Here is a 14,800-nt window from a genome sequence, read left to right on the forward strand (position 1 = left end):
ATTTAGACCTTGTGGGGCCTGGGGCACTTTAAATTTGGGGGCCCCTCAACATAGAGATTAAATTATATGACAAATAAAAATGTGAACTGAAAAAATTGATAAACCACATTTGTTCTAAAAAAACGTTAGGTTCTGAAGAGGACATTTGTTTGATTTTTTTTTCTCAATTTTATTGACTAAAAATACAGTTAATAAAAGATAATTGGAACCTGGCAAGTCATACATCACAGTTATGCATCACACTACAATATTTACAAAAAGTCTGCAATTAGAATCTGCGAAATCTTCAACCTGTATCATCTTGAGGACACTGCTCTCGACAGCCAGTAGGTCCAGAGCACTCAAGCTGGCCATAGACAGTTCTAATCTCGGCCGGTTCAGCAGGGACCAGCCGAGATTTGAACTATGATCCATAGATCGACTTGGGTACAACCAGCATGCCGGATCTTTACATGCATTCATTGCCAGTAGCTATAGCCGCTAGCAATAATTACTGTGTTCTCCTGGCAAGGATGGCTCCTCAGTAGCGCTACTTTCGTTGACTAATATATTTTCACCAACAAAATTAACACTATTTTAGTCCAAAAAACTAAAACAATTCAGATGAATAAAATATAACCAAAACTAAATATGCATTTTAGTCAAAAGTAAAATTTGACTTAAAAATTAACACTGGTTATATATCAGAACAGCTAAATCTGTGTCTGTAGTTCATGTTCAAACCTTAATATATCATAAAAAATAACATGTTATTAGATTTTTATTCTAAGAGTTTATAATAAGTTTGGAAATTCTAGAGAAATGCATTACAGTTAAACTAAGCCCATTCGATTTTGTTAGAGTAAAATGTACTGGAGATTTTTGTCGACTAAAATAAGACTAAAACAAAAACAAATCAGATAACTAAAATGTGACTAAAACTAAAATGGTCTTTTCGTCAAAAGACTGAGTAAAACTAAATCGATATTTTACATCAAAATTAACACTGCTCCTCAGGCTCCTTCCCCTGCCTGGAGAACACAATAGCTCAAGCCATTTTTTCCTGTAACCTGTAGTTGCAGGAAAGAATCATATAATTTATGGCCAGCTTAAGTCCTTTATAGGTCATCATGGTTCTCAGATAATTCTTTATTAATACCAATTTGCTGAATGATCTTTCTCCTGAACAACTACTGACCATCATGTATATCATCAATATATTGTAAGAACTACATTAACACCTGGAAAGGCATTAGCAAGCCCGTCATCATATAATAAAACGTCCTATTTAGATGGATTGAGACATGACCGGAGCTTGGCAAAGGCTGCAAACTGAACAATTTTCTCAACTAACACAATACTGAAGGCTGGAGGGAAAAAAGTTTTTAATTTTTTTATAAAGAAAGTCTTGGACCCCTTTAGGCAGGGGGGCAACTCTGGCGGGGGGCCCAGGGCAATTGTCCCTTTTACCACTTTTTAAATCCGGCACTGTATTCTAAAAATTTGGCTCTGCTTGCTTTTTGCATAACATGTCTTGTACATGCTTTGTGGCATTTTTCATAAGGGAGTTTTGTGGATTCCATTTTCTATTGTACATATTTTTTGAAAACAAAATAGTAGATTAAATAAATAATACATGCAGCCTTTGTCCAGGTATTTAGAAGTGTAAAATTAAGGCTGGGGCCTTCAAGCATCCCTGTTCTTTACTTATGCAGGGCACAGCTACAAGTTGACTTTAACGCCCCCCTGTCCAGCAACACTTACTCTTCTTTGGGCTGAATGGAGCTCTCTCACTGCTCCATTCAGCCCTTGAGAGTAAGAAAACGATAGCTTACAGAGCTTACAGTACTCAAGATTGTGGACTGTTTTTCTGTGCTGGACAATTACCGAGGACCAGCACTTTTAAAAAGGAGGAAGTGGAGGGAGTTACATGCTCTCTTGTACCTGGAGTTACTGTGGTTTTCTAGCTCCAGGTAGTTGAATGAAGAAGCTGGAAAAGAAAATTAAAGGTTGCTGGGGAGGGAGGGGCACTAAAGCAGAAGGATGCACGTCTTGATGCTACTTTGCAGCTGGACTGCGGCAAACTGCTACCCAGAGTAAATGTTCTATTACATTCTATTGTATTGCAACAATAATGCAGAACAAAGTAAACCCTGTTATCCCAAAAATGTCTAAATAGTGTCCATTGCAAAAGAAGAGATAAAATGCTTACCTCTTCAGTGGACAGAAAATTATGACTTCACTCTCTGAAGGTCTATGCAGCTGGAGATTTTTCAGCATCCAACATGACTAAGGCACCCCAGATGTAATTTGGACACTTACCATAACCCTTATCCCAAATTCCAAACCCTTTCAATAAATTTCCTGCAATAAATACACGGACACCTTTATTGGAGTAAAATTGGCCAACGTGGCCATTTATTAACCAATGACAAAATATATATAACACGTTCCTTAGAACAGGAACCAAAATATTATAATAAAAGATAACATAAGGTTGCCGATCTTTGGAGGCCCCAAATACCAAGTACCATTTGTGTATCTGTGTAACTCTTAACTGTCCCCAGCCGCAGCACCGGCTCGGGGACGACCTCAACACACAGCAGATACCTCCCAATTTAAAATACCAGTTAACCCATCTATTAACTGGCATTCCCCAGGTGACTCCATACCTTAGATGGGTCCCTCAGCTGCTAAGTACAGCAGGTTTTACCAGAAACACCTCCAAAGACCCTGTGGCAAACACAGCCACTGTATATTGTCCTTCATGTATGCATTATGTTTATTGCATGTGTATACCTTTAAGAACCAAGTGTTTGTAGTGTGGTTTGTGTGGAGAGAGTGAGAACTCTTTCACTTGGGACTATGTCTGAGCAGTGTCCCTCAGGAGATGGGTGGGGGTTTGTAATTGTTAAATACCTGCCTTCTATTGTCCCATTGTTTCTGTCTTGCAGAGTAAGGTTATTATGGGATGTTCAGCTTTGTGTGTGGAATGTCTTGAAGAGGGAGGGGTTTTGGGAGAGTGTAGATCCCTTGTGTTTTCAATAAACAAGGCATTCTAGTGTTTGACCTCCAAGCTATGTGTCGTCTGGTTATTGGAGGGTTGGGAATATTATACGCTACCAGGATTATTGTATGCTGTGTCTGACTACTAGTGGAGATATCGTGGATCATACTGCTTCTCCGCTACAATTGATGGCAAGCGACGGGATATTTATCCACACAGCAAAGCAGCGTTCGGCAGTATTCATGCGAACAAAGAGAAAAGAAACCATTCAGATGAAACCGGAGTTGGGCAGTACGTAAAACTACATGAAAGGCTGGTGAATGGGAACAGATTATACACGGCTAAAGCGGCAGACATTGAAAGCATTGCTGGAGGCAAGAGGCAAGATAGCCAGCAACAAAACCAAGGCGACACTGATCGAAGAACTCATGGAAGAAGACAGAGCAGCCATGGATGCAAGGCCAGAAACAGACCGAGAATTTGAAATGAAATTTCGCAGCAGGATAGCGTTGTATCCAAGTACCTCATGAATGGAAACCCATGAACGGGTCGCAGCGGACGTACATGAATACATCATGGCCATAAGGGGGCCCCAGCCACAACCTCTCCAAGTACACCCAACTCCACTCAGCATGCCGCAAGGTAAACCCAAAATTCCGTACCAGGCATTTGAAAACTTCACGGACACGGAGGGAAAAATAGATGGGTATTTGCAAGACTTCGAGAGGCTGTGCCAGTTACATAACATTGACCCAGAGGATCAGGTACAGATATTGGCTGGGAAATTGTCTGGCCGGGCGGCCGATGCGTATCGGGCAGTCCCTAATGCCGACATCTGGGACTACCAGAAAGTTAAGCAGGCGATTTTGACCAGGTATGCCATCACCTCCGAGGGATACCGACTCCAATTCCGGGATCTTAAAAAGCAGGACCAAGATTCCCACACTGAGTTTGCCCATCGTTTGCACAGGGCGGCCACCGGATGGTTAGATGCAGCACAAGCCACTTCACGAGAGGATGTCTTGCAATTATTATTGTTGGAGCAGTTTTTCCGGAGACTACCTCAAGAAATGCAGCTCTGGGTAAGGGACCGTAAACCTTGCACCCTTCCAGAGGCTGCTAAATTAGCAGATGAGCACCAAGACACTAGATGGGAACAACGACCACCGCCTAGGGTAGTTGCCCAGCAACCCTATCACCGACCAGCAGTCACCGAACCAGCACACCTATGTTCAGGAGGAGGTAACAGTCAGTACCCCAGGTACCAACCACAAGCCCATACCCTGTGCCATCTCTGCAACCAAATGGGGCACATACAGAAAGACTGTCCCCGAAATCGGCCTCGTCAACCCTGGCCGAATCAGGGCTACACACCAGCACCTCGAGCCGCTGTACACTGTTACCAAGCAGCCTCTGCATTACAACCCTCCACACAAATACAAATGGAGGAACCCCTGGGCACCCTACACGAGGTTAACCCTATCCAAGCGGCATCGGACAATCGACAAAACCACCGACAAGCTGTTCACCTGGAGGGGAGACAACTATAAGGGTTACGTGACTCTGGGGCTACCATCACATTGGTCTGGAATCACCTTATAGCATCCAGACAACTCACTGGGGATTCTGTAGCTGTGTGAGTAGCAGGGGGAGCCATTTTCAAAGTTCCCACTGCGAAAGTACACCTGAATTGGGGAGCTGGGTCAGGGAATGTGGAGGTGGGCATGATGCAGGATTTACCCGCAGACGTTATTTTGGGCAACGACCTGGGGGAGCTGACTTCAGCTTTTGTTCCCCAATCTACCATCCACAAAGCTTATTCGGTTGTTACCCGGCAGCAGGCTCGCACCACAGGACCACTACTACCACAGACGGGGAGAAACTCCTCCAAACACCAGACACCTAGATACCCATCCCACAGTGGGGTACAGTGCCACAGGTGCAAGCAGTTTTGGCACTATCGACGAGACTGTACCCAGAGCAGGAACCAAGCTGCATGGATCCGACCAGGGTCACCCCCTTCAGCACGGACAACGGTCCCCTACTATCCCACAGAGGTTTCCCCAGTCTTACCCAGGTTCAAACAAACCAAGGAGCAATGGGGTACCCTTCATGAAGCTAACCCGGTGCAACGACACGGGAGCCACTCTCACCTTGGTCAAGCGACACCTGGTTCCAGATGCCGCCCGAACCGGAGGCTCAGCAGTGGTACGGATGGCAGGGGGAGCAGTACACCGACTACCCACTGCGAGGGTCCACTTGAATTGGGGTGCCGTGTCAGGACTGATTGATGTGGGGTTGATACGGGAGCTCCCCACCAACATCTTACTGGGGAACAATCTAGGCCAGTTGCCCTCAGCGTTCCTGCCAGTCCAGATCCCAGGCCAACATCCCGGAGACCTAATGGCCTTCTGAGGTCCAGACGCTTCAATGTTTGGATTAAGAACAGTATTGAGCCCGGTTGGAGAAGATGACAGAGAACAACCCGTAGCCTACTTGAGCAGAGAGCTTCTCCCCAGGGAATGAAGCTTCAGCCCTACTTGTATGGACAACAGTTCACCCTACTCATGGATCACAACCCATTGGTATGGCTAAACCGAGTGGCAGGGGACAATGCCCGATTGTTGCGCTGGAGTTTGGCGTTACAACCGTATGACTTTACTATTCACTACCGCCCCGGAAAACAGAATGGCAATGCTGACGGGTTATCGTGACAGACTGAACTGGAAAAATGACCTGTGAGTACTCACTGAACATCCCCAAGCCGATCCGTTAGGATCAGACTGTGTATGCCGGCTTGGTTCTTGGGGAGCATTGTGGCCAACACAGCCACTGTATATTGTCCTTCGTGTATGCATTATGTTTATTGCATGTGTATACCTTTAAGAATCAAGTGTTTGTAGTGTGGTTTGTGTGGAGAGAGTGAGAACTCTTTCACTTGGGACTATCATATGTCTGAGCAGTGTCCCTCAGGAGATGGGTGGGGGTCTGTTATTGTTAAATACCTGCCTTCTATTGTCCTATTGTTTCTGTCTGGCAGAGTAAGGTTATTATGGGATGTTCAGCTTTGTGTGTGGAATGTCTCGAAGAGGGAGGGGATTTGGGAGAGTGTAGATCCCTTGTGTTTTCAATAAACAAGGCATTCTAGTGTTTGACCTCCAAGCTATGTGTCGTCTGGTTATTGGAGGGTTGGGAATATTATACGCTACCAGGATTATTGAATTCTGTGTCTGACTACTAGTGGATATATCGTGGATCATACTGCTACTCCGCTACAGACCCCCAACCAAAAATCAGCAAACAAGCACATGAAACAGACATTCCAGTGTAGGGGCGGGTGGGCGGGAATGCTTCTTCACCCACGCTGAACTGCTGCCCGGGAAAGAATGCAGTGAGCTCACTTCCCCCCTCTACAGCCCCTCCCTGTCAACTGCACCTTGACCAATAGAAGGGAAACCCCCACGACTGCCTAACTTGTTAACCCTTGCTAGGACAATTCCACTGCTGGCCAAGTAATGCTGCCCTGCGCTTATTTCTTTGCTCTTTTGCTCCGGGCTGTACTTACTCTTGGCTTTGTCGGATGTCTGGTTCCCCTCTGTGATCTTTGATAATTTTTTGTTGTCCTCTATGGTACGTCTTTAACAACATAGGAGTCGGCATATATTGGGACCACTGAGCACAAGGGGGATAATCAGAAATCCAACACTCTTGGAAGAGTCTATGGGACACCCAGAGCACACCTAAATTCTGAATATTCTTCAGCCACTGTAGTACTTCAAGAGTGTGAAGTTAGAAACCATTGTCTTCCAGGGAAGTAAGTATTAGGCCTCTTTTTTTGCAGGGGTCTCTTTTTGGGATATATATATATATATATATATATATACACACACACACACACACACACACACACACACACACAGTATCTCACAAAATTGAGTACACCCCTCACATTTTTGTAAATATATTATTATATCTTTTTATGTGACAACACTGAAGAAATGAAACTTTTCTGCAATGTAAATTAGTGAGTGTACAGCTTGTATAACAGTGTAAATTTGCTGTCCCCTCCAAATAACTCAACACACAGCCATTAATGTCTAAACAAGACAAAAGTGAATACACCGCTGTACTCACTTTTGTGAAAATGTCACAAAAGTGAAAATGTCCCCACCATTGGCCACCATTATTTTCCAGCACAGCCTTAACCCTCTGCGGCATGGAGTTCACCAGAGCTTTACAGGTTGCCACTGGAGTCCTCTTTCACTCCTCCATGGCGACATTACGGAGCTGGTGAATGTTAGAGACCTTGTGCTCCTCCACCTTCCATTTGAGGATGCCCCACAGATGCTCAATAGGGTCTGGAGATATGCTTGGCCGTTCCATCACCTTTACCCTTAGCTTCTTTAGCAAGGCAGTGGTCATCTTGGAGGTGTGTTTTGGGTCATGATCATGTTGGAATAATGCCCTGCGGCCCAGTCCCTGAAGGAAGGGGATCATGCTCTGCTTCAGTATGTCACAGTACATGTTGGCATTCATGGTTCCCTCAATGAACTGTAGCTCCCCAGTGCCGGCAGCACTTATGCAGCCCCAGACCATGACACTCCCACCACCATGCTTGACTGTAGGCAAGACACACTTGTCTTTGTACTCCTCACCTGGTTGCCGCCATACACGCTTGACACCATCTGAACCAAATAGGTTTATCTTGGTCTCATCAGGCCACAGGACATGGTTCCAGTAATCCATGTCCTTAGTCTGCTTGTCTTCAGCAAACTGTTTGCTGGCTTTCTTGTGCATCATGTTTAGAAGAGGCTTCCTTCTGGGATGACAGCCATGCAGATTGATGCAGTGTGCAGCGTATGGTCTAAGCACTGACAGGCTGGCCACTTGCCCCTTCAACCTCTGCAGTAATGCTGACAGCACTCATACGTCTATTTCCCAAAGACAACCTCTGGATATGGCACTGAGCATGTGCATTCAACTTATTTGGTCCACCATGGCGAGTCCTGTTCTGAGTGGAACCTGTCCTGTTAAACTCCTGTATGGTCTTGGCCACAGTGCTGCAGCTCAGCTTCAGATTCTTGGCAATCTTCTTATAGCCTAGGCCACCTTTACGTAGAGCAACAGTTCTTTTTTTCAGACCCTCAGAGAGTTCTTTGCCATGATTTGCCATGTTGAACTTTAGTGACCAGTATGAGAGAGTAAGAGCAATTATACCAAATTTAACACATCTGCTCCCCATTCACACCTGAGAACTTGTAACACTAATGAGTCACATAACACCAGGGAGGGAAAATGGCCGTGTGTTGAATTGTTTTGAGGGGACAGCAAATTTACACTGTTATACAAGCTGTACACTCACTAATTTACATTGTAGCAAAGTGTAATTTCTTCAGTGTTGTCACATGCAAAAATAAAATATTTACAGAAATGTGAGGGGTGTACTCACTTTTGTGAGATACTGTGTATATATATATATATATATATATATATATATATGTTTTACTCAGCGTGTGGCAGTGTCCATTGAGAAGCAGATGTTCACTGTTCACACAATCAGTAACAAGAGGTAGTATCAGTGGCTTACAGTCCCATGCCCCGAGAATCACTTGGTGCATACCTGGTTTGTGGCTTGCTTACATAGAGTAGACATCAATGTTTGGCTTTCTTTTGTCTAGAGTTTTCACTACGTGTTTTAATTATTTCATTACTTACTTTCGTTACTTACATTACTTTTTTAGTTATTTTTCCTCAGTTTGATGTGTCTTTATGTTTACATAGTTTTGGTGGGAGAGGACACCATTTTTGCTTAAGGAAAGCCTCCCTTGATTCTAACAGGACCTGTCAGGACAGCTGCCATCCCATATGAAGGCTGCTCCTGCCTGACTCTCAGAAGCAATGCCAGTTTAGGTTCTGGCTCATCTGTGTGATGCTGCTACTTTCTATATTCTTATATAATATGTGATCATTTGCCTCCAATTGTTTTTGGAATCCTGTTTTTTTTTATTACTGCTTGTTGAAAGTGGAATCCATCTTCTGCGCTAACAGATCATGCAAGCTTTGCTTCTCTGCTTTAGTGTTGTGTGCCTTGTTCCTTTATTTAAGTGCGTGAACAAAAAAAAAACCCAGTCTGGATTTGCAACAAGGCATTTTGCAGCTTCTATGATGGCTTTTTTTATTTGCATAGCTTTTCTGAGGGTTGTTAACCCAAAGTCTCTCCTGCACCAGTTGTATAATGATGATGAAATTGGGACCAATTCTAGAGCGACAGTTCTTTGGGTAAAGAGGGAAAACAATCCTTAAGCTGTATGTGACAATACGGAGCCAGAATAGGTAGCTGGCGTTATGCTGTAGGGAGTCAGTTGTCTTTGAAGGCAGCTGTTTTTCATCAAGAATCAAATTTTGCTGTTGCAGAATAGAACAGCCTTTGGGTGAGTACTGTGGTTGAAATGTAATTTGTATTTTAGGTAGGTTGAGAAAGCTTTAAAGATGTCAGCGATTTTTTTTAGTTTGTTCATTTGGTGTCTGTGGCTTCTTTGTGCTTTCATGAACATACATTTCCCCCTCCCTAATGCCCCCTGTTCCATATGTGTCACATGTCTGGTTCTTGGTTGGGGGTGTCAATGCGTTTTTGGAGTCTTTGGCTTTGCGGCCACATTAATCACGAGTTCAGTTATTTGCAGTGGGTCTTTGTTTCAGGAACAGCAGTTGGATGAAAAGGATGCTCGTCGCTTCCAACTTAAGATTGCTGAGTTAAGTGCAATTATCCGGAAACTAGAAGACCGCAATGCTCTACTGTCTGAAGAGAGGAATGAACTGGTATGTCTGTCTCTTAACAGGATGCATCCAGTGCATTTAGCAGTAAATATTAGCATTTTAGACCTATGCATATGCTTTAAAATAAGTCCCTTTAAGCTGCTAATTACTAGGGTGTTTATTTTCTGACAAGAGTTTTGGTTTGCTCTTACTTTATAGAACAGCAATCAACATATATGCCAAGTTTGAATATTTAAACAATATCTGTCACCAGCCACCATATTTTCCTCTTTATTGAAAGAGTCATCATATCTTAAAGATGCAATGTTTTTTTTGCTTGTGCAGGGTCTCCTTTATTGAAACATATAGTGCAAAAATGATTCCTCTTTATACAGTATAACCAGTAATCAATGGAAGGAGACAGCTCCTATTACATAGCATCATTTAACAAGGTGTAAGAACCATTTTCTGAAACTGATACACACTCATCAACAAAATCAATGCTAGAGAAAGCACAAAAGGGGAAAGTGGGGCTAAACAAGGGGACTTTAATGGTACCGTCCTAAGACCAATAATATTGAAGAGAAAAACAAATTGAATTATATAAAATTCCAAACTTTTATTACAAATAAATATTACATAAACAAACCAAGTATAGCCCCCCTTTCCCCTTTTGTGCTTTCTCAGTATTCTAGGATGTAGGTACCTATACCCAATTCTAATAGTTCTGGTCTGAGCTTTTCTTAAAAAATCAATGCTAGCGTTAAGAGAACCTGAACTGCAGAAGCTATTCAGGCAAGGAGCACAAGATACCAAAGGACTAGTCATCAGTATTCAATGTAGGCTTCATGCTGCTGATCCTTACCTCATTACTGAATTACCTTGGTTTTTTCCGTGTCTTTGTGTGGAAGGGGTCATCTTGGTAGAGAAGCAGGGATTTACTTCTTCATGTCAGAGCTGCTTTTCCGATTACTGGTGAGGAAATATTCAAGAAGCAGTAGGAAAGGTATAGAAAGCACAGGCTAAGTAAATCAGAAGCAGGGAGATCCTTGCACTGCAGGTCCTCAGCTACAGCTTTGTCTCCAGCAAGGAAAACAGTGAACAGCACAGTAATGGCATTGCCAAATCTCACTCCAAATCTCGTAAGACTAGAAGTCAGAGGAAGCAATGCCTAAGGCAAGTCATAGATGAATTTTATTTCCTTCCACCACAGGGGGAAGGAAATAAAATCGCTTGATTCCCCTCATCAACACAGTCAGTGTTGGTGGGGGAATGCCTCCCGCTGCGCTATTGTATTCTGCTGGCAGGGGGAAGCCTTTCCAGCTGGCAGAATACAACGATTACTGCTAACGCCTGCAGCCGTTAGCGGTAATCATATGTAGAAAAACCTGATGGGCTGGTTGTACTCAAGTCGATCAATGGATTTGCTTGGGTACAATCAGCCTGCCCAAACATGGATTGAAATTTGGCTAGTTCAGCAGGGCCTAGCCACATTTCAATCCATGTATGGTTAGCTTTAGATGCGTCCTAGATGTGTGGAGCTAACCCTGGAGGAGCCACTGAACAGTTGAGGTCCTCCTGCTCTGCTTCATTGATGACACTGATGTGACACTGGAACACCTGTAACTTTTATAATGGGCTTTAAAAGTGGCTATGCCCAATATTGCTCTGCCGTATACAGCCCCTCTCTTTCAGAGTCTTCCATGGCTATAGATGATTTAACAATTCAGATGTACAACTATGATGATCAAGACACAGGAACTATTATCAGATACTTTTTTAAAGGCACTACTTAGGCACAATTACCATGTTCAAAGCAGATAACACAGAAAATCTTCAGTTTTTGAGTGCCGGTCTAATTTGGAGATTTTTAAGTAAAGCACAATTTATGACAATGAGGATATCCATAGTACCATGAACTGGCACATACCTGGGTTGTGAATTGTTAACATACCAGAGACATTCATGTTTGAAAATATATTTTATAGTGTTTTGTTTTTATATAGTTTTTTTTTATCATTTTAATGACTCTGTGTATATTGTGTTCATTTTATTAGTGGGATAGGACGTTGTAATGATGTGTTCTTGCATTCCAGTTAAAACGCCTGAGAGAAGCAGAAAGTCAGTACAAGCCTATTCTAGACAAAAACAAGCGGCTTAGTCGCAAGAATGAAGAAATGTCCCATTCTTTACGGCGCATGGAAAACAAGTTAAAGTTTATAACCCAGGAGAACATAGAAATGGTAAGAGCGGTTTCAATACTATCAGCATCTGTCATGGCTGCTCCTTCTTGCCATTTTAGCTCCCTGGCTTTAATGCTAATTCAATGGCTTCAATATTTTGAACAGAAGAAGATAGACAGAAACTCTGATATTTCTCTAACTTTCTTTTTTTTGCATGCTTGTTCTGGGTCTGATTGAATTATTAACTCTAGATATAGCCAGGCAACTAGAATTTTTATAGAGATCTATAGTGGCAGCCTCCACATTTCTTTATGACAGGTGTACTTTTTTAAGCACCATCAACCTTCAAGCACAGACCCATAGTTGAATGCCAACAGTGGAAATATTATAAATATAGCTTGCAACTTTTTAACTATTTTTTTTTTTTAATTTTCAAAATGTATCATTATAGAGGCAAAAGGTTGGGAGAGATATAAGAAGACCAAGTTCTCTGAATGACCTAGACCAAAGTCGAGAAGAGAATGAGATCGATTTTCTGAGACTGCAGATCAATGAACAACAAATATTTATTGATGAACTCTCTAAAGTAAGACATATTTCTTTCCACTCACTTATATGCATGACCGATAGATAACCTGTCTAAGGCCCCATTCACACCTGTACCTTTTTTTGTGCGCCTTCTCTTCATTTAACCTCTGGGTGCAAAGCAAAATGCCTGGTACCTGAACTTCTGGGTATGGGGGAGCATGTGACTCCCAGACAGCGAAGTTGCTTGGTGATTAGATGCTCAGGCATCCAAGGTTTTACATGGTGGCAGGGAGATAATTGTGTACACAGGCGTCACGAGCCGGGTGCGGGGGGGGCGGGCCGCACCAGGGTGTCCATCGAGGGGGGGTGACACCCAGTGTAAAGTAAAAAGGCTGCCAGACAGTAAAAAAAAACAGCCTGTCTCAGCCTGTGTCTGTGACACTTGCAGTTCCGGAGCCTGCCTGACGAGTCTCCACTGATCTTTCTGAGTGCTTCTGATGCTTCTTGCACCCTCCCCCTTCTCCAGCGCGCCTTATTTGATCTAAACAGGAAGAGATGCCGGGAGGGGGGAGAAGTGCAGTCTGCAGGGGAGGACGGACTTGTTTAGCCTAGCACTAAGGTAAGCTGCTAGCTAAACTAGGCAATAAACATGTCATGTCCGTAGCTTGTTGTCTAGAGGGAGGAGGAGGAGGGAGGGGGGAGAGAATGGGCTCTCTCTAGCAGGCTGCTGTCTGTGTTTTTTTTTTTTTTTTTTTGTGTGAGATCTACTCTGCTTCTGAAGGGTGGATATTTTCTACATTCTACCCCAGTGTCTAATACACCTCCCTAGAATCCCTATCCCTTACCTGCTCATCAGTCCAGTTCAGGCACAGACTCCTCTCCTGCATTACCACCTCATGTCTGTGGCACTACAAATCCAAGCATGCCAGGAGAGGGGAGGCAGCAGCAGACAGATCAGGCTGATTTTCAGATTAAATTTGCATAGTGTATATGTACTGTATACTGTATGATCATTATTTATTTATTGTGCTTGGTGGTCTTAAGGTGCTTACCATTCATATACCTATCAGAGTAAGTAGAGAGCACATTTGCAGTGGAAGTGCTCTGGAGCATTTTTATTAGTGTAAAATGGAAAGACAGAGACAGAGTGGTGGAGTGATGGGGGAGGAAGATGGACAGAGAGATGGAAAGAGTGAGGAGTGAGTAAGGGATGGAGGTATAGATTGGGTGACAGATAGAGGAAGGGATGGAGGGATGGTAAGAGACACAGAGAAATGGAACAATGGAGCAAAGGATATAGGGATGGGGTGATGGAGGGATGGAGGGATGGAGTTATGGAAAGACAGTGAGAGACAGACAGAATAATAGGATAAAAGTGATGGAGGGTAGAAAAGGGGGAGGGATATATAGGGCACAAGGATTTTTGGATGGACAGTATGATGGAGAGATGGAGCAAGGGGCAGACAAATGAAGCAAGGGACGGATGGACCAAGAGATAAAACGATGGAGTTATGGAAAAATGAAAATAATGGAGGGTGAAGTGGTGGGAGGGAAGGTTGGATGGACAGGGGGTGATGGAGACAGGAGGTGATGGAGACAGGGGGTGATGGAGGGATGGAGACAGGGGGTGATGGAGGGATGGAGACAGGGGGTGATGGAGGGTTGGAGACAGGGGGTGATGGAGAGATGCAGACAGGGGGTGATGGAGAGATGCAGACAGGGGGTGATGGAGGGATGGAGACAGGGGGTGATGGAGGGATGGAGACAGGGGGTGATGGAGGGATGGAGACAGGGGGTGATGGAGGGATGGAGACAGGGGGTGATGGAGGGTTGGAGACAGGGGGTGATGGAGGGTTGGAGACAGGGGGTGATGGAGGGTTGGAGACAGGGGGTGATGGAGAGATGCAGACAGGGGGGTGATGGAGAGATGCAGACAGGGGGTGATGGAGAGATGCAGACAGGGGGTGATGGAGAGATGCAGACAGGGGGTGATGGAGAGATGCAGACAGGGGGTGATGGAGAGATGCAGACAGGGGGTGATGGAGAGATGCAGACAGGGGGTGATGGAGTGATGCAGACAGGGGGTGATGGAGTGATGGAAACGGGGGGATGGAGTCAGAAGATGATGGAGGGATGGAAACAGGAGGTGATGGGGGATGGAGTGATGGAGACAGGAGGTGATGGCGTCAGAAGATGATGGAGACAGGAGGTGATGGAGGGATGGAGTGATGGAGACAGACAGGCGGTCCTTAGAATTGGGGACATAATATTTGGGTGATCCTGGTGGCTTCCAGGGATTTCCCCCCACTTTCTGTGATGGCTATGGAACAGAAATTAAGGGGAAATC

General features: G+C 44.1%; 1 protein-coding gene across 1 annotated transcript in view; it reads left to right on the forward strand.

Moving 5' to 3' along the window:
• Positions 1-14,800, forward strand: part of JAKMIP3 (Janus kinase and microtubule interacting protein 3) — a 197,766-nt gene that overhangs the window by 103,300 nt on the left and 79,666 nt on the right. The window contains exons 6-8 of the mRNA XM_082267585.1: positions 9,686-9,805; positions 11,839-11,985; positions 12,377-12,511. Coding sequence (XP_082123711.1) covers positions 9,686-9,805; positions 11,839-11,985; positions 12,377-12,511 — 402 coding nt within the window. The remainder of the gene's footprint in view (positions 1-9,685; positions 9,806-11,838; positions 11,986-12,376; positions 12,512-14,800) is intronic.

Source organism: Pelophylax lessonae, assembly GCF_965119305.1.
Source record: "Pelophylax lessonae genome assembly, chromosome: 9".
Lineage (NCBI taxonomy): Eukaryota > Metazoa > Chordata > Amphibia > Anura > Ranidae > Pelophylax > Pelophylax lessonae.